Source organism: Pipra filicauda, unplaced genomic scaffold, assembly GCF_003945595.2.
Source record: "Pipra filicauda isolate LSUMZ 115617 unplaced genomic scaffold, ASM394559v2 scaffold413_size774581_pilon, whole genome shotgun sequence".
In the NCBI taxonomy this organism is placed as follows: domain Eukaryota; kingdom Metazoa; phylum Chordata; class Aves; order Passeriformes; family Pipridae; genus Pipra; species Pipra filicauda.
The window spans coordinates 603,054-622,547 of record NW_024104547.1 but is presented as its reverse complement, the minus strand read 5'-3'; the positions used below and the strand labels follow the sequence as shown (position 1 = coordinate 622,547).

The window sequence follows — 19,494 nt, the reverse complement described above, 5'->3', positions numbered from 1 at the left end:
CTCTCTAACAGGGCTCACTCGAAATGCGCTGTATCAAACCTCAGTGAAGTCCAACTCCCTGGGGATGGGCCTGGGGACTGACTGGAAATGTTGGATTTCTTACCCAACAAATGTTTTATAGGGACTGTATACTTTTGATTTTGGGCTTTTGACTGCCTGCTCAAGGGCAGTGTTGTGTGACACTGGGGATGAGGGTGTGTAGGGAGCACTGCTGTCCTGCCCACACCAGCAGGGAGGTGGAGACTCTGCCTCCAGTGTGCATAATCACTTAAAAAAAACCCCAAAGTAAAGAAAGAAGTTGACAATATACTTGAAATTAATAGTACTGGTTCTGCTTTTTGCCCCTGAATACGTGTTTAACTCTTTGTCTCTTGTTTTTCAGGCTGGACGCAAAGAAAGAAGTGATGCCCTGAACTCTGCCATTGATAAAATGACCAAAAAGACCAGAGACCTGCGCAGACAGGTAATGGCTGTGTTAGAGTTGAGGCAAAAGAGTGCATTTCTGCGTGTTTGCCCTCTTGGGACTGTTACCTGGGGATTTGTTTCTAGTGGGTAGTGGGCTTGCCTGCTTGTTTTTAGTGAATTAAAAGCTAAAAGCTTCCAGTGTGTGGTTCAGAGCAAAGCATGGGGTGGGAATGTAATTCTGTGTTACCTTTGTGGTAAAGATGTTGGATTCTTAATTGTCTTCGTGGCATGAAGAAATCCCCAAAAAACCCCAAAACCAACTCCCACTTCATGGATTTTGAAGATAATCACATATATTTTATAATTCTAGGGCTGTTCATCTCAGCCTATTTTATTTGAGGATTGTATTTATGCAGCATCAGCCTTTTGTCTGTTTGGTTGTAAAGCAATATATTCCCCCTTTTGAGTAAACAGGAGTATGGATCAAGTTTGTTGAGAAATGTTTTTATTCTAGTAGAAAAATAAAAAGTTAAATCAGCGTGTTGTTTAATCATCTCGGGGAAAGCAGCAAATTTACTCAGACAAAACCAATATGAGCTGCTAAATCAATATTTGTGGCCAAACTGGTGACTTGCACTTCTATAACTAATCCATTTTTTTAAGGAGATTTACTTTAAATTGAAGCAAAAAGTGTATAGACAAGACTTACTGGAGGGAAAGCCTTGGTCACACAAAGGAAAAAGGATCAATGACAAAAGTAGTTTAAGCTTTACGTATTAATACAGTCAAAGGAAGCAGCAGTGGAACTGCTGAGGAATAACTCATTCTTTTATTTTTATTTTAGCTCCGCAAAGCTGTTATGGACCACGTATCAGACTCTTTTCTGGAAACAAATGTTCCACTTTTAGTATTGATTGAAGCTGCCAAGAATGGCAATGAAAAAGAAGTTAAAGAATATGCCCAGGTTTTCCGTGAACATGCCAACAAATTGATTGAGGTAAGATGGTACAAATTAAAATAAAATTATTGCCAGTTAAATTAAGGCAAGATGGGGCAAAACACGTTTTTTGATTCAGCTGAAACATGCAGCAATTTCTGTAATAAATTTGTTTTTAAAATTTTATTTAAATGAATTTAAAGGCAGTTTAATTTAATATTTAAATAATTTAAAATGTAAGCTTATCAAAAAGCTATCAAATAATCCCTGTAGCTGTAGATATTATACAATTTGAGTATATGATAAAGGTAAATTGATTTGTTACTTGGAGGTGGTGAATTGGAGTAAGGGAGACCATGGCAAGACTGTCCTGCTGGGTTGAAGCCTGGAGGTTTTTTCTTTTCAGTAAAATCCAACTGAAGATAAAAAGACCTTTTCTTGGAAGACCTTTAGTGCAGGGAAAGCCTTGGTCACACAAGGGAAAATGAAATGGAAATGAAACCAACTTGTGTGTTTGTAAAGAGCAAACAACAGACAAACAAAAAACTTGGAATGACAATAAAACTGATCCCTGCCACCTCTTTCTGATGAAAACCCGAAGGCTGTCCAGCTGGTGGTACTGCAGACCAAAGCTCTAATTGGTGGGAAGACCAGGTTAAATGGGACCAAACTGTCTTAACCAGAATCACAGAATTATTTGTCTTGGAAAAGCCCTCCAAGATCGAGTCCCCCCTGTGCCCCATCCCCACCTTGTCCCCAGCCCAGAGCACTCAGTGCCACATCCAGCCCCTCCTTGGACACCTCCAGGGATGGGGACTCCAACACCTCCCTGGGCAGCCCCTGCCAGTGCCTGAACACCCTTTCCAGGGAGAAATTCCTCCTCATGTCCAACCTGAGCCTCCCCTGGCACAGCCTGAGGCCGTTCCCTCTCCTCCTGTCCCTTGTTCCCTGGGAGCAGAGCCCGACCCCCCCCGGCTCCCCCCTCCTGTCAGGGGGTTGCATTAAAGGTCATTAGACTGCTACCAAAGGAAGCAGATTTCCAAGGGTGGTGTGTCCATAAAGAGCAGCAGCAGTTCATGCCCTGTGTTCATGGATATGTTTTGGGACCCTCGGCCTCTTGCCACTGTGTTTGCGTGAGAGTTCTGTGCCAGTTGATGCAAGGAACAAACAGCTATAGGTATTGTTGAAGAAACATGCCACTAGGAATAAGCTTCAAAAACCCCTCCTGTGCTCTTCAGGGCTTTGAGGCATTGGCTGGTTGTGTTTAACCTTAGCAGCTCCCTGAGAACAGTCCCAGGCTGGTTCATGTGCTTTTGCTCTCTTCGTATCTCTGTGTTTGATAATGTAGTCCATGTGTCTCCTGGGCTCATAGGGAATACTCTCACAGCTTGACAGATTTAAATTGCTCAGGAAAAAGACTTATCAGACGTCAGTAAAAATAGTTTCTGACTCTTGCACAATATATCTTTCTTGGGACTCCGAGTGCAGTGAGTAACTGCCCCATAGTCAGGGGTGCATCAAGCTTGTCCAGCTCTTCAGAGCTGCTGTCTAAGCAATGAAAATCTTTAGTTCTTTGGGGGCATCCATTCTTCATTTTTGGCCTGTCACATTTCAGTGTCAGTGCCATCCTCCTGGAGTTTCAAAGTTACTCTAATCTCAGTTTTAAGGAACTCATGTTGTACTGCAAAGCAGCATATGGAAGGCAGTGCTGCTGTGCCCTGCCTTGGCAGCAGGATACAGCCCTGGGAACATTTTGAAGTGGGTTTCATTTAAGCCTCCCTTCTTCGTGTTGCAAGCCTAATTTATCTAGAAAATTATTTTTAGGGCTTGTTTACAGAAGTTGCCTGGTGTAACAATAGCAGTGCCTGTTCTGCCAGAGCTGTGCCACCTCCTCAGTGGATGCCTGGTGTCCGTGCACCAAGTTTCTGGGCATGATTACAGAGGAGGGATTGTGCTGCTCTGTCCATGAGCTTCTCTCCCCCTGCTTTGCCAGGTGAGCCCACACTCCTGCCCCCTCTGCAGCTGTGTCCCAGCCACAGCACCGTCCTTGCTGGGACCTCAGAGCACTTTGCACTGGCTTTACCTGGTGTGCAAATGCTAAGCTGCAAAGGAGTTTTGCTGAGCCTCTGCACAGCCAGACATTCTTGTCTTCCAAAAAGGACACATTCAACAATATATCTCACTGACATCAAAAGGTTCTGTTAGAATGATGTGCTGCTTTTGAAGGCTTGCTTACTGCTTTTGCTGTCTGAAATGTAACTGTAGCTATAGAGAAGCATCATCCAGATGGCTTATAAACCTCTTCCCTGAATGGAGATGGATTAATATATATGCTTAGCTTTGACAGAAGGGGAGTAGTGCTCCTGCAGAGCCCTTGTCCCGAGGGGCTGGAGAGCCCCTGGGAGTCATACACGGTGTCAGATTTACTGTGGAGGAAGATGGGTCAGAGTGGGTTGCACTTACAATGTTTTGGTGTGTCTCTGTCAGAGTGGAGAAGGATGTTTGCAAGTTCCCTTGTCATTCTGCTCCTGGGCAGGGAACTCGGCTGCAGGTATCCAGAGAAACAATAAAAGATTGTGTAAGAGCAGAACAGAAGATGTTTCACTGGGTGAGATGAGAAGTGATTGCTTCCACCTGCTTTCAGTGGAAGATAAGTGTGCTGGGGAGCTTATCATAACTACCCTCAGAAGTGCTGCTGAGTGACTCAAGACATCAAATGTGACAAAACAGCTGCGGCACGGAATGGAGCTGTGTTGTGTATCATGCTGTGATTGACAGTGTTGCAGATGCAGAGGAGAACATGTCCTTCCCTGTAGTGCTGAGCGAGGGGAAGAAAGGCGTGTGAGAGACCTGCTGTGCACGAGGGAACCCAGCACATCCCCATCTGGCCTGGTTTTACACCCTGGGTTCGGTACCCGTTTGTGCTGTGCCCTGGAGGAGTCAGTGATGCTTTCCTGGTGAACCAGCCACTGAGAGATATATACTGGGAGAGTAGATATTTGTTTAATTATTATTTTTTAAATACTAAACTGTTACAGGAGTTGGCCAGGCAGGAGGAGTGGCAGTGCTGGTTTTGCCCTGGGTTAGCACAGAGAGTTCTTACTCCTGCAGTGCAGAGGTGTTTGTGGGCCCTCCAACTACCTGTAAGGAAATGCAAGCACATGATTTGGGTAATTTCATTTTGAAACATTCCCTTCTTGGCAGCAGAACACTCTGCTTTGTGGTTCCTAACGTCCAGGCAGCCAAATTTGACCAAAAGGTGCAATAACCACAAAAATGTGATTTGCCTGCTGGGTCTGTGTCTTCTGGAGAGCCCATACCAAAGCCATGTCCCAAAGGGCTCCCATCCAATTTGTTTCCCATGTAGTAAAATACTAACCCTTTTCTCTGCCTTTTGAAAGCTGAGTAATGGTAAAATAGTAGAATGAGCCTTGTCTCAGTTGAATAATAAGTTTCAAAGATAGCTTTCAAAGTTGCTCTGTGCTAACAGACCTTTAACTAGTGAGCACTCTGCCTGGGTTTGGCTGCAGGAGTTTAATTCAGGAATTGAGAAGCCAATTTGAATGCAACACACAAGAATAACAGAAAAGACAGCATTTTGGGAACCAGCTTAAGAAAAAGTTAAATTCACTTGTGAACTATGGAAGTCTTCCTAATTTGCAGGTTGTGAAGTAGTTACTACATTCCAATGGTTTTTCCGATGCCGGGTGAGGTAGCCTTGGCTCTCCAACCTCTGACTTTGCTCTTGAGGAAAGACAGCTTGGCACTGGCATCCTCAGATCCTCCCCAAGAAACTGGGCTGCCCTGCCACTCGGTGCTGGTGTGTAATGATGTCACTTAGCACCACGCTGGCTTTTTGTCCCTCCCAGCCTTTGAAGAGTGTTTGTGCCCAGCTGCCTTTGTGTGGTCACTGCAGGGGCACTCCTGGCTGCTCTCTGAGAAGGGAAAGAGCCAGAGATGTTAAGAAGAAACCTTTGCTGCACTATTGAATGCTTGAGAAAAATAAAAATTAGCTTGTCAATTTGTCACTTTTTAGTTTTAATGGAAAAGCTTTACAGGCCTTACAAAATCAGGGAGTTAAAAGGTAAATAAGAACAGGGTCCAAGGTAAAATCCTCCAGTAGCTGTTTGCTTGCTGAAGAGTATTTTGGAGAATATTTTTGGAGTTAGTAATTCCTTAAAAAGAATAAATAATCTCCTCTTACTCTGGAACCCACTACCCATTTGTCAAATGTTTTTTCTTAACTTAGATTTTATTTATAAGTCTCTTTCTCAGAGAAATGTTGGTAAGACCAGGGAGGCAAAAGCTCTCAGTGGTGTTTCATAAGCATTGATTTTTTTTTCTAATTGCTTTAATTTATCTGAAAAGACTGCTCTGTGCCTTTTTTTAATGCACTGGGTTGCATCTTGCATATGGAGAGATGATTTTCTCATTTTCGGTGAAAACCCATGAACAGATGCAGACGGCAAATTTATTTGCTTGGAAAGAATCACATTTGGGCACTTGCAGCTCCATAAGCTTTCTGTAGCCTCTTGCAGTGACATTTCCCCCTCCTGTTGCCCTCACTGAATAGCTCGATGTCCTGGAGTCATTTTTCAGCCCTCAGTCTAAAAATACCCCTCTCCCAGAGCCCGAGGCCTTGCACACTTGCTGCATTTTTCTTGCAATTATCCTGATTCGCTCAGACTTGCAGCCCGTATATTCTTCAGAGAGTCTTAACAACTGCAGGTTTTTTACATGTGAAAGGCTTTTAAAAAATGTGAATTAGGTGAAACGTAGCTTGGGTTTAAAATAAAAACTGGCTTTTGGACTGGAGACAAGGTGAGGGTTTTGAAAAGCTGAGGCTTGGCTGTGCTGTGTTCATGAGGGATAACTTACCTGGGCATGGCAAGTTACCATTTCTTGCAAACAAAGCATGGGTCCAGCAGATCCAGAAGTTAATCTGGTCTGACAAGATTATCCTTTGTGTCTATCAGCCACCTGATCTCCAAAGTTCCTGCAGAGTTCTTCAAAGCAGCATCTTTGGAGTTGGGAGTGGACTGGCTTTGCTTATTCTCTCAATCTCTTCCCCCCTGCCAGCACAGGTGTGGGTCAGTGCTGCCAGGCAGACATGGGGTACCTTGAGTCATCACCCAAATCACATACTGGCTTGAAATGTTTTTCTGAATTCTGTTAATCTCTCAAAACCCAGCATTTTCCAGCACCTGTTTTTCCTGCTCAGTACCTTAATTTACAGAGGAAAAAAAAATCTGCCAACTCAGGTTTGTCTTTTATTGCTTTTATTTTTAAGGTAATTGTCTATTACAAGGAAAATGTTGTTACCCTGTGCTCTGGAAGAAGAGAGACAGAGTTAGTCCAGACTCATTCCCCATTTAAAATGGAGACCAAAATGAGCAAAATGTCTCTTGCAAAGCACAAGCACGTTTTCTGTAATTTGTCTATAGATAACCTTGGCAGCAATTTAAAACTAATGTCTTCAGTAAATGACCAGTGTAACTCTAATGTGCCCTCTAAAGTCCGACACTTCAACAACCGATGCGCTTTCCTTTTAAGTTCATTTTATTAGTCAACTAATTCATAAATAAATTAAATTTTACTCGTAGAACATGCTTTCCTTACATTCATAATCAGGAAAGCAGGAAAACCTCAGCAGAAAAATGTTCCTACATTTTTCAACAAAACTGGATATACAAATTTAATACATCATACATAAGTAAAGGCAAGTGACCTTTTAATAGGATAACTTCTGTTCTCGTAAGGTTATTTTTGAGGCCAGTCTTCTAATGCTACACCAAATAATGTATGAAAGGGTCTGTAGAATGCTGGTAGAGTTTAAAAATCATGTTGGAAGAGGAAAAAGAGACTTCAGGGTAATCTTTCTGTCCACATTTCATTGTAAGTGCACACAGGGAAGCAAGGCAGCCAGTAATGTGACAGGGACACTGATGGCACAGATGAAGGGGTTGAATCCTCACGTGTCTGGGCAGCAACTGGGCTGTTCGGAGACATTTCTCTGTTTGAAAATCATCTCAGTTCGCTGCTGCTTCGTGGAGGAGAGGCATTTCTGCCATCCTTCCCCACAGGGACAGTCATCATGGGCAGGATTGTTGAGAAGGAAGGGCTTGGTGTGTACACACTTGGGCCAGGAGAGACGTGAAGGGTGTAGAATTTGGAGGTGAACGAGTTTAGGGTTTGGGAGATTGTGTTAATGTGCTTTTATCCCACTAGAAACAGCCCTATATTTACTCAGTTCCTTTTTCCTTCGGAGGCAGAAGCTTTTGGGGAAGGGGAATCTGTAAAAGAGGTTGGTAAGTCTAAGCACAGTTAAGTGTGGTGGTGTTGACGTCTTCAGAGGTGGGTAAAAAACGATAGAGCCCTGGCCATTTCATCTTCCAGATGTTTGCATGTTAATTCCAACAGCATTTTTAAGTAGCTTTTTGAGTACAGCTTTTATAGATGTGGCATAAATGTCTTAATTCTTGATATTTAGCTAAAAGCCTTGATGCATGTCTGGATTTTCATCATCTTAGTCATTAGCAATATTAGATTATTAGTCATGTAGTGTCATCAAGGAGTTGCCTGAAATCTGCTCATTACTAATACTGTTTTGTCGTCTTCTTCAAGAGCATAGTGTACTTACAATTACAGTTACACTTGCCATGAACAGTTGTCTGAATCACCAAAAACTGGTTTAAACAGCTAATAATAGGCACCAAGTTGGAAACCTTTGTCAGATCAGAAGGCAGCATGTTCTGAGTGATGAGCAAAATGAGATAGGAAAGAATTACAATTTCACAGAATCACAGACTGGTTTGGGTTGGAAGGGTCCTCAAAGACCATCTCACCCCACCCCCTGCCATGGGCAGGGACACCTTCCACTAGCCCAGGTTGCTCCAAGCCCCATCCAACCTGGCCTTGGACACTTCCAGGGATCCAGGGGCGGCCACAGCTTCTCTGGGCAACCTGTGCCAGGGCCTCCCCACCCTCACAGCCAACAATTCCTTCCCAATATCCCATCTAACCCTGCCCTGTGGCAGAGTGAAGCCATTGCCCCTTGTCCCATCCCTCCAGGCCCTTGTCCCCAGTCCCTCTCCAGCTCTCCTGGAGCCCCTTTAGGCACTGGAAGGGGGTCTCAGGTCTCCAGGCTGAACACCCCCACCTCTCCCAGCCTGTCTTCATTTCCACTAGGTAAACATAAAGACATTTCTGGAAAAGGGTAATTATTTGGTTACTGTCCAAATATCACTACTAGAAACACTTTTATTTTAAAGAAAGGCATTTGTGTTGCTAAGAAGCATCTCAGCTGAGGATTTGAGAGTTTGAAAGTTTGAGCTGAAGCTCAGCTCTCCATCACACACCAGTGGTGTCATTGCTGTCGTGATGGCTCAGATTGACTTGTGTAACTAATGTGTTTTGTGCTTATAACAACATTTTAACACTTTAGCTTGTTTGTCTGAGGAAGGAATAGTTCCTGTGCCAATAGTTACATCTGCTGCCACAGCTGCATCGACGAGGGGCACGGTGCCCACATAGCACACTGGTGTTCTTTACCAGCTCTGCTTTCTCTCAGGTCTTTAGAGAGGATAATCCACCAGTCTGGGAATAGAGGTATTGCTGTACTACCAGCACTTTCCTACTGGGGGTATGTTTTATGCTATAGATGTATTAATTCCCTTCAAACACCTCTTCCCCCTCTTTGATTGAAAAACTTCCCGGTTGGCAGGAGAGAAGTGCTCTCCCTGCTGCACTTGCTGTGCAGGAAATGGAGCCCAGTTTGGTTTGTCATGATGCACAAAGTCTGGATTTGCCCAACTGTGTGAAAAATGGCCCTTCCCTCGGAAACCTTGGCAACACATGGTCACACTGTTGGGAAAGACATTTCCTCTGGGCGTGGAAGGAGCTCACTAGTGTGGAGCAGAGCTGCAGCAGGACAGCTGTACCTGGAATGGCACCAGGTAGCTGGAATGGTGTTTGGAGACAGCTCTGGACAGAGTGAAAGCCAAGTGCAAAGCTGTGTTCCTCAACTAGATTTTAAGACACACAGATCAGTTTGAAATGGGGAAGTTTTCGGATTTGATCCCAAATGAAAGGTGGTTACTCATGAAAATATTAAGCAGTTGCCTCACTATAATAGGGAGCAGAAGGTACACAATATATTTATTTTTATACTATTATACTATTTACTAGAGCATGTAGTGACAGGGTAAGGGGGAATGGCTTCCCACTGCCAGAGGGCAGGGATAGATGGGATATGGGGAAGAAATTCTTCTCTGTGAGGGTGGGGAGGCCCTGGCACAGGTTGCCCAGAGAAGCTGTGGCTGCCCCTGGATCCCTGGGAGTGTCCAAGGCCAGGTTGGACGGGGCTTGGAGCAGCCTGGGCTGGTGGAAGGTGTCCCTGCCCATGGCTGGGAGCTGGAACTAGATGGTTTTGAGGTCCCTTCCAACCCAAACCATTCTGTGATTCCATGATTTTGTCTCTGATCCCTTTTCTCTTGCCATCACTTGCCAACCTGTTGAAATAAAAACCTCTGTAATCTCTATTTCTCGTTGCCCAAAACATTTGAATCAAAAATGCCAACCCTTTACTTGCCAGTTTTGTTCCATCCAGGTGAAACCTCCCCTCCTTGTGTTTATAACCAGACTGGAAATTCAAACTATTCTCATGTTCTGTGTGGGATTGTAGAGCTCTGGAAATAGTTCTCTCATTGTAGTCCTTCATTCCCCCCGGTTCTTTACATCTGGAGTTTTTCTGTGCATGCTTTGTTTTATTTAAAGACTTGGACTATTTTCAGTTAATACATTGGGATTCTGTTGTTCACAACAAGTTCTTGCAAGGTACCTTCTGTGGAGCTGCAGCCACATGCAACTACTTAAGTCACATAAAATCACAAGGCAGTTGACAGCGTGGCTCTGGTGACTCGCTGCACAGTCCCTGTGGATCTGATCCAAAGTCCTCCTGCATTAAAGAAGTGGCTCTGTTTTGTGTAATTCCTACCTAGTTATGCCTCTGTAAAACGAGGGGTTTGTAGGGTTAGAGCTATAACACATCTAGAGCTGCAGCACTTCTGCCTGTGCAGTGCCTGCTAGGGCTGGGTGTTAAAATGCTCGCATTTGTCTTGAATATTGAACATAGTGTTCAGGTGAATAAATAAATGTATGGACTTAGTGAATAATGAAAGCCCTTTTGGAGAGGGATGGAGATTACATAATCGACACATCTCTTCTGAGAGTCCTCAGTTGCCATTAGTTTTGTCAGAACAGTTGTTTCTGCAGATAAATTAATTTCCTGGGCTTTGACCAGCAGGAAGGGAATTGGGACTTTTTTTTTAATATCAAGGAGGAAGAAATCAGATGTGCTATATTTGAATTCTGTGAGAATATCATATACTTTTCTTTAGCAGGTCCTCAAGAGGAAAATGTGGAATGGCTGCCTGTCCATCCACTCTTTTTTTGCTTTTAAAATGGGTGCTTTTTAAGCTGCTTATAAGTTGGAATTTGCATTCCCACAGAAATCATAAAAGGTAAAGCAAATAAAATATAATAAAGCAGCTGAAATTTTGGAGTTCAGTCAGAAATGAAAATGCCAGGAACACCTTTGAAAAGCTTGGTTTCTGGGGTGTTGAAATTTCCAAAGTATCTGTGTACACATGGATGGGGTTTGTTATTTCTGTGAAAGGGCTTGTGAGCATCAGTTACCAGAGGATGCTGCTTCATGCTGAACTGAGAAGTTTTTCAGTCTAAGACAGTTGTAAAACTTCCTTCTGCAATGCTCTTTTTCCAACTGCAGGTTCAAATGAGAGTACTCAGACTCTTAGAATTCAATTAGTGCATGTTTGGCTGCTGCGTAAAGATGTATAATCCTGAGTTACAGCAATGCTGGGTGGCAGGGGCAGCTCTGACAACCTTAAATTATGCAACAATAAACACATTACAGAGCCATCTCTGGGTTGCACCAGCACCCATTTAGGAGGCTTTGCCTTCTGGACTTCCTGAAGAAGCTGTCCTAAAAACTTGACCTGTAAACAAGGAGGAAAACCTGGGTGGTGTTTCCATGAATTCAGTCCAGGTGCACGAGTCAAAGGCTTTAATGCATTTTTCATTGTCAGCCTTTGAAATCCTCGAAAAGGAAGATTTAAAGTGTTAGGGATTACAGTTCCTTTTTTCTCTTCCATTTTTTGTCTCTGTTGAAAAAGCAATTTGCCAGTCCTTCAATAAAGAGTTCCAGGTAAAGTAACCTCTCTGCCTAAGCCAGGGAGTCAGTGCAAAGAGAAGGAAGAACAAGTACAAAGCTGGAGTGATATTGCTGGGATATGTTACAGAGTGTAATTTAAGGAGCTTAGCAGTGACCCCAAACTTGTGTAGTTGAGGCAGCTTCGTAATTGCTTGAAGACTTGACTCCTTAGCCATGATCTGAACAAATTTGAAGTTAAAAATAAAAAACCAACCAAAAAATGTATTTCAGGTGAAAAAGGTACAGGAAAGGTGGTTCTCTGCCCCAGCTGCCACCACAGACAGGCTGACAAATTGTTACTAGTGGTAGAAAGAACTGCTTGCTGTAGGAGTGTCAAGATTATTCCTGATTTAAAAATTAGTAAATTCTGAAGAGTCAAAGCTAACTAGAATTTGAGATGGAATCACTCTCTGGATGGTGACAATATTTCTTTGAATGTTGGAGTCACACCTTCTTAATAATAACATACTCCCAATTGACCCTTTGACCTGAGACAGCGTCTGCCTCTCTCAGAAGAAACCAGTTAAGCAATGCCTCCTCTAAAAGCCCAGAGCTGTGGAATCATTTAGGTTGGAGAAGCCCTCTGAGATCCTCGAGTCCAGCCATTCCCCAGCACTGCCAAGGCCACCATTACACCATGCTACCAAGTGCCACATCCACACCCATGTTGAATCCCTCCAGGGATGGTTACTCCAGCACTTCCCTGGGCAGTCTGTGCCAGGGCTGGGCAGCTCTTTCAGGGAAGAAATTTTCCCTAATAACCAACCTGAGCCTCCCCTGGCACAGCTGGAGGCCGTTCCCTCTCCTCCTGTCCCTTGTTCCCTGGGAGCAGAGCCCGACCCCCCCCGGCTCCCCCCTCCTGTCAGGGAGTTGCAGAGCCAGAAGGTCCCCCCTGAGCCTCCTTTTCTCCAGGCTGAGCCCCCCCAGCTCCCTCAGCTGCTCCTGCTGCTCCAGCCCCTTCCCAGCTCCGTTCCCTTCCCTGCACACGCTCCAGCCCCTCAGTGTCTCTCTTCCATGAGGGCCCAGAACTGGACACAGCCCTGGAGGGGCCTCAGCAGGGCCAGCACAGGGACAGTCACTGCCCTGGTCCTGCTGCCACACCATGGCTGGCACAACCCAGGGGCCACTGGCCTCTTGCCCCCCTGGGCTCATGTCCAGCCCTTGGCACCAGCACCCCCAGGGCCTTTCCCAACAGGCACTTTCCAGCCACTCTGCCCCAGCCTGGAGCTGCAGGGGCTTGTTGTGACCCAAATGTAGGGCCTGGCACTTGGCCTTGTTGAACCTCACACCACTGGCCTCAGCCCATGGATCCAGCCTGTCCAGATCCCTCTGCAGAGCCTTCCTGCCCTCCAGCAGATCAACACTCCCATTCAAGTTAGTGTCATCTGCAAATTGACTGAGGGTGCATCCCCTCATCCAGGTCATGGGCAAAGATATTAAGCAGGACTGGTCTCAGAACTGAGCCCAGGGAAACCCCAGGACTTACCCCCCTTCCCCAGCACTGTTTCCCACCCTGTTGATGGTGCTCCTGGCCACTAGTGCTCCCTAAGGGTAGATGTGGCACTCAGTGCCATGGTCTGGTAACCACGGTGATGGTGGATCAAGGGTTGGACTTGATAATCTCGGAGGTCCTTTCCAACCCAGCTGATTCTATCATTCTGTGTGTGGAGATACTTGGCTGCTGTAGCTCCTGGCCCTGCCCAGGTCCTGTCAGCTGCTGTCCCATGAGCTGTGGGCTCCTGGTGACTCTCCTGGATCCCCCGAGGTGCCCCCAGTTTGGGCAGCCCCCTGTGCACTGCTCTGGAGTGCTCTGCTGCAGACTGTGCCGGCACTGGAGCCGCTCACATCAAGTCATCTTGCCGTGTGCTGATGTCACCATTAATGCCAGTGAGACTGGAGTTTCCAAACCTGATCAGTGCATGGAAGCCCCTTCCAGATGAGTCTGTCCAGCTGTTTCACTTGGCACCATTAGCTCCGTGCTGGGAACGGCTGGGGCTGCGCGCTGCTCGCTGATGCATTTGTCACCGGGGGGAAATTTAAGCTCATTTATCTAAATACCAGCAGCTGCTTGGGGTCTGTCCTGCCTTTTGGGGTCCCTGAAGCCATCTCTGGGCCATGACTGTGGACTCTGAACTGAGAGAGCCTTGATGCTGCAGCAGAAAGCTGCCTCTCAATTGGTCTGTCGTCGCTGTGAGAGGTGTCTCTGAGCCGTGCCGGTCTGTGTTCTCGGCTCTGTCTTCATTCCCAGAGTATTTTTAACTTTTTTCAAGAGATTGCTCGTTATGCTGATTACATTATTTGCGATGGTTTTGTCTCCTTTGATGCCTGTGCCAGTAGTGCTTATGTAAAGGGACTTGATGATATTGAATGGTAAGAATGAACAAATGCAGCGGGAATTCAATTGCTATTTTGCTCTCAAGCACAAGTGTTCTTCTTTCTAAATCAAGTCTGACCACTTACTATGTCACTCAGCTGCTTTGTTGGAGACATGGAGAAACTATTTAATTTACATTTCATTTAAAGGAAATTTTTGTTCACTTGAGGTGCAGTATTTTATTTAGAAGTTTTGGAAACGTATGATTTCCAAGTGCTCTGCGGGCTTTAAAAGAGCTGATCCTCATCTCAGCTGCAAAATGCAGTGTGTTATGGGTACGTATCAAATAACTGGCCAGCAGTACCTTCTCCTCTGTACAGACAGGGAGTTTGAAGGTGTTTGTCAGATATCACCCAGAAGTTATTGAAGATGAATTCTTTCAGGTACTTTCAAAATTAAATTTCTTAGTCATGCAGCCATTCATCTCAACTGGTACATGCAATTTTAGAACTCATGCTATAGAACACCTGATAATTACTGACAGTTTAGAATACCTCATTGTAATGTCATTCACAACTTGATCAATTAATTGACATAGCTCTCCTTAAATTTCAAATTTTAAGAGGCTTGTGAGTGTTTTCCAATAGTTCGGCAGAGCCTTCCCCTGGGCGCAGTAAATGTTGCGTTGCTGTGAATTTACAGCCCTGTCTGCAGCACTCTGAAGTCATCTCAGATTCTGCCACGTCTCTGCTTCGCTCTGATGTTCAGCAAATAGTTTGCTGGGAAGTTTGTGTGCTAATCTGGCAGAGAAACCAACCTGCCAGAGCAAATAGCTCTCTTTTGGATGAGCGTGCTGAAATGAAGTGTTGAGCTTTAGAAATGCAGCAGTAGGATGGGATGTGGCAGCCAACAGTTGGATTGTCTTAAACTGCCAAAGACCCTCAGTCAGGGAAGCACACACGCTTCTTTCATGAGGGTTGGCAGTCCCAGTCGGGCGATTTCTAAAGAAGAATTGCCATCAGTTGGGTATTCAGAAGAAAAATGACTGTTCAAAAATGACTGTGCAAAAAAGCAAAATTTCATTATACCGTGGTGGGGACACTCCATTATAAACTTCTTTGCCTCTCTGTGTTCAGACAGAGCAGGGTTTCTGTGTGCTTGATTCATCACACTTGGCTTGAGAGACAGCACAACATCTCCAGATATCGGAGAGGCTGATTTTGTGGTGCTTCAATGTCGCTTTTATTCAGCCCCTACTCAATAGAGCTTTGTGTTCTTCTTGCTCCTAGAGGTTGTAACTGCTGCTGTGGAGGCAGGAGTGATGGGGAAATATGGACCATAAAAAATATTGGCAAACTGGTGTTTCTCAAAAATATGACTTGTGCTTAAACCAACAGCAAAATCTTTATTTGACTCTTAAATCATGGTATGTGATTGTCTTTTGATTCCTCTGAGCCTCTAAACAAAAGCATGATGTGCTCCTGCTCGCTGTGAACTCGGGATTTAAGACATGGAAAGTCTGCAGGACAAAAACTTGATGTTCCAAATGCAGTCCCTGTGTGAGAGGGTGTTCTGGGGCCAGCTGTTTGGTGGGGGTGCCGTGCACAGGGGCTGGGCTGGGGGCTGGACATGGCAGAGAGGAGGGACGAGAGAGCCCTGGCCCCCACTGGGTGCTGCCCTGAAAACCTCCTGCAGCTCACCTCTTCACATGGAGGACTTGAATACAAAGACCAGTGGAAGAGAAACTTCAGGAGTAGGGCACTAATATTGCTAAAAGCTGACAGTTTTCTCCGTGGTGCTGAGGCTGCACAGCCGTCCTCTCAACTTCAGTTTGTTTTCCTCCAGATATAAGCTGTTGCATCTGCTTGCCTGGTTGTTCTGTGCTGGAAACACACCTCTCCTCTTGACCCCTTTGCTTTTTGTCCACTGAAACTTGATTTGGAGCTGGAGGGAGGAAAAGGCTGTGTGCTTTGCAATGGAAGCTTGCTTTTTGCTCCCCAAATTGATAATGGGATCGATGAAAAATGCTATTCAAGTGTAATGGTATGTGGTTGATGGCTTGTGGGAAAGTAATTTATTCTGTGTGGGAACATCTGTCGTAAGGGAAAGGCTTGGGGAGGGGGGAAAGCGTGTGGTAGAGCTGCAGATACTACTTCAAAATCACTTGTATGTGAATGAAAAGGATAGTTTAATTAAAGGCAGAATGGAAATTCCCCAGCTTATAGAGAAAAATATCTGGAGAAATGTGGTTCAGTGGTGTTACTGAGCATCTGCTGGCTCCTGTTGGTGCTTTTACGGCACATTTGCCGAGGGCTTTGCAGGTTGCTCTGCCTCTGGAAGGGCAGCACTCGGTGTTCATCTCAGTTCACTTGGTGCTATTTTTACAGCTTTCTGTGTTCAAATGGCTCAGAATAACATGCTTGTCATTCACCTGTCAACTGAGAAATGTAACTTATTTCAGACTTCCTTCCCCAGAGAGTAGCTCCGATATGAGGAATATCTTCAATTACCAAGAAGTTCTGTGCTGTCCCCTTTCTGCTCTTAAAAGGCAGGTGTTTGTTTACAGAGGTCTCTGTTTCAGGCTGACCTAGTTAGAGGTGCTGCTGTGCAGCAGGTCAAGGAATAAAGTTTTATCATCACAAGATGCTGCTCAGATTTTGGAGGATTGTGGATGCATCTTCAAGGTCCCCTGTATGGGTTTTATTTGATGAATTGCAGCATAAACGGAGGGCTGGAGGAACCTCCCTGGCACCTCGGGCTTTACCTGGATCACATCCCTGTATCCTGTCATGGAGGTGCTCCATGCAACTCCAACAAACCAGGTTGAGCTTTGCACCAGCCCTGCACAGGTGAATCGCTCCGTGAGCCTCCGAGTTCTTTTGTGTTGACATCCAGTAGGATACAGAAGTGTTTGAAGAAAAGGGGGCATCCCTACGCTTATGGACATGAGGATATTTAACCATCAGATCATGGGAGCTGGAATTTTTCATTGTGTGGTTGCTGTTGTCTCACCCAAGTGGGAATGAGCTTTTAAACCCTGACTTCAAGTGCTGCCAATGCTGCTCTTGTACATTTTGCTGGAGAGCCCTTACCTGGATCATTGGTGGCAGTGATGTCTGTCCTGTCTGACGGGCTGGGGGGAGAGGCTGGACATGACCCAGCCCAGAACCCCCCGTGCCCTGGGCTGATCCCCCAGCGTGGGCAGCAGGGCAGGGGGGATTCTGCCCCTCAGCTGAGACCCCCCTGCAGAGCTGCCTCCAGCCCTAGGGAACAGCACAGGGAGGACATGGAGCTGCTGGAGAGAGTCCAGAGGAGGCACCAAGAGGATCAGAGGGCTGGAGCAGCTCTGCTGGGAGGAAAGGCTGGGAGAGTTGGGATTGTTCAGCCTGAAGAGAAGGGTTTGAGGTGATCTAATTGTGACCTTCCAGTGCCTGAAGGAGCCAACAGGAAAGGTGGAGAGAGTTTATTTCCAAGGGCCTGGAGTAATAGGACAAAGGGGAATGGCTTCAAACTGCCAGAGGGCAGGGTTAGATGGGATTTTGGGAAGAAATTCTTCCCTGGGAGGGTGGGGAGGCCCTGGCACAGGTTGCCCAGAGAAGCTGTGGCTGTCCCTGGATCCCTGGAAGTGTCCAAGGCCAGGTTGGACGGGGTTTGGAGCAACCTGGGCTAGTGGAAGGTGCCCCTGCCCATGGCAGGGGGGTGGAACTGGATGATTTTTAAGGTTCCTTCCAATCCAAACCACTCTGTCATTCCATGATTCTATGATCTGATGTGTTAGGATTTGATGGCTCAAGAAGGAACGGGTGTCATTAATGGTTTCAAAATTGGTTAGAACTGAATGAGTGTGGATGCTTCATGTTTCCTGATGGGTTACTGGTCACTATTGGGAGTAGGCAAAAGGTTTCCTACAGACGGAAATAAACCCCATTTCCAACAGGTGTGTTTTGTTTCCTCCCACCTCTTTCACAGGTTGCCAACTTGGCCTGTTCCATCTCGAACAACGAAGAAGGTGTGAAGTTGGTTCGCATGTCAGCCAGCCAGCTGGAGGCCCTGTGTCCCCAGGTAAGGGAGAGCATAAGAACATAAGACAAGCCCTAATACGTTGGGCAACTGGTCCTGCTTAGGACTTGCTCTGGTCCCTTAGTGGCTGTCTGTGGACTTGCTGCAGAAATGGACTTTTTCCTTAATATACATAGAGAGTGAAATGCAGTGAAGGCATCAATATTTAGAAACTTTAAAATCCGTGACTAAGGAATCAATGATGTGAATGGGTCATTTTTATGTCATAGCTCTAATTCCATTTGGCCAGGGGATTGCAGTAACCTGCAGCACAGTAAAGCAGGGAACCTACAGTGGTTTGCTGTGCACATTCATATTGCAGTATGGTGCCTCATCAAGGTGTTACTGCTCCTGTGCTTGCTGTAAGATGAATTATAGAATATTATTCTTTTGCTTGAGTAGAATATAAATTGCCAAAAAACTCTCGATGGGTAGGATGAGAGGAAGCTGGATTTGTCTGAAGAGTTTGAACCTGGCTGAGACTACCTTCTAATTAATAACTTTTTAGTGGAAACAAGGAAATTAAGTTTATATAAGTACTAGACTATCCTCTTCCCTTTTGACAGCCTGATGTTTTAAATGTCAACAACTAGATACTTGGATGAACCCCTGAAGACTACAGTGAGCTGTTGATTCTTGTAATTTACATTTTTTAAAGAAACAGGAAATTCAGATCTAAAACATCCAAATAAGCTGTTGTTGGTAAAGAGGAACTAATGGAAAATATGTGCTCAGAAAAACTGGTGAAATGGCATTTTATGAAAATAAGGTGTACTGTCTCAGGATTACTTGGAATATGTATGGTTTTCCCATATATACGGGTCTTTTTTAAAGCCACTTGAAGGGAAGAAAATGGTTTTGACCTGTACCCGCCTCAGCAGGAGGGGAATTTTGAGGGAACAGGTGAAGCTAGTGTGAAAAGCAGTACTGTTTTACCCTTTGCATTACTTCCAAGTAAGAGTGCTGTTAAACAGGTGAAGATAAAGCACTAAATGCTATCCAGGAGGCCTTTTGGCATCCTACAGTGGCTTGTGGGTTCCCACTCCTGCATCCAGCCCCAGGCCCAGTGCATCAGCTGTGCTGGCTGTGCCCTTCTCTGCCTCCCACATCTGGGGCTGCTCAAAACCAAAGGTCAAGTTTTACAGTTGGAACAAAGCATGTGGAAGAAAAAGATTTTGAAAATCCATTTTATGTAATATAAGGGCTTGCTCTTTCCTGAAGTAGCCAACTAGGCTGATGTAATTTTTTTCCCAGTTGTCTCCAAGAATATGGGTGTCTAACGCATGGTGTTCCAAACAAATGCTGGTGTTTTTGAAAATAATCATCTGAAGAAAGTTAGGTTTTCCTTTGAATGTGTTTTTGGTGAGTGTCCAATTCTGTGGGGGTGTTTTCTCCTCCCCATTGCTGAAATTGTGTGTATTGCAGACTCTTCTATCTTTGTTTTTCCAACAACTGCCTATTTTAATAACTCTACTCCTGTATGAAATAAGCACCATAATAGTCAGCATGAAATAGTGACCCAACTGTAGTCACTAGTCACCAGTGGAG

At 45.2% G+C, this 19,494-nt stretch overlaps 1 protein-coding gene across 3 annotated transcripts in view; it reads left to right on the top strand.

The window, feature by feature from the left end:
- CTNNA1 (catenin alpha 1) overlaps nt 1–19,494 on the top strand; it is a 119,247-nt gene that overhangs the window by 68,624 nt on the left and 31,129 nt on the right. For all 3 annotated transcript variants that reach the window (XM_027745111.2, XM_027745114.2, XM_027745112.2), the window contains 3 exons: nt 383–463; nt 1,250–1,402; nt 17,857–17,949. In XM_027745111.2, the coding sequence (XP_027600912.1) occupies nt 383–463; nt 1,250–1,402; nt 17,857–17,949 (327 nt within the window). The remainder of the gene's footprint in view (nt 1–382; nt 464–1,249; nt 1,403–17,856; nt 17,950–19,494) is intronic.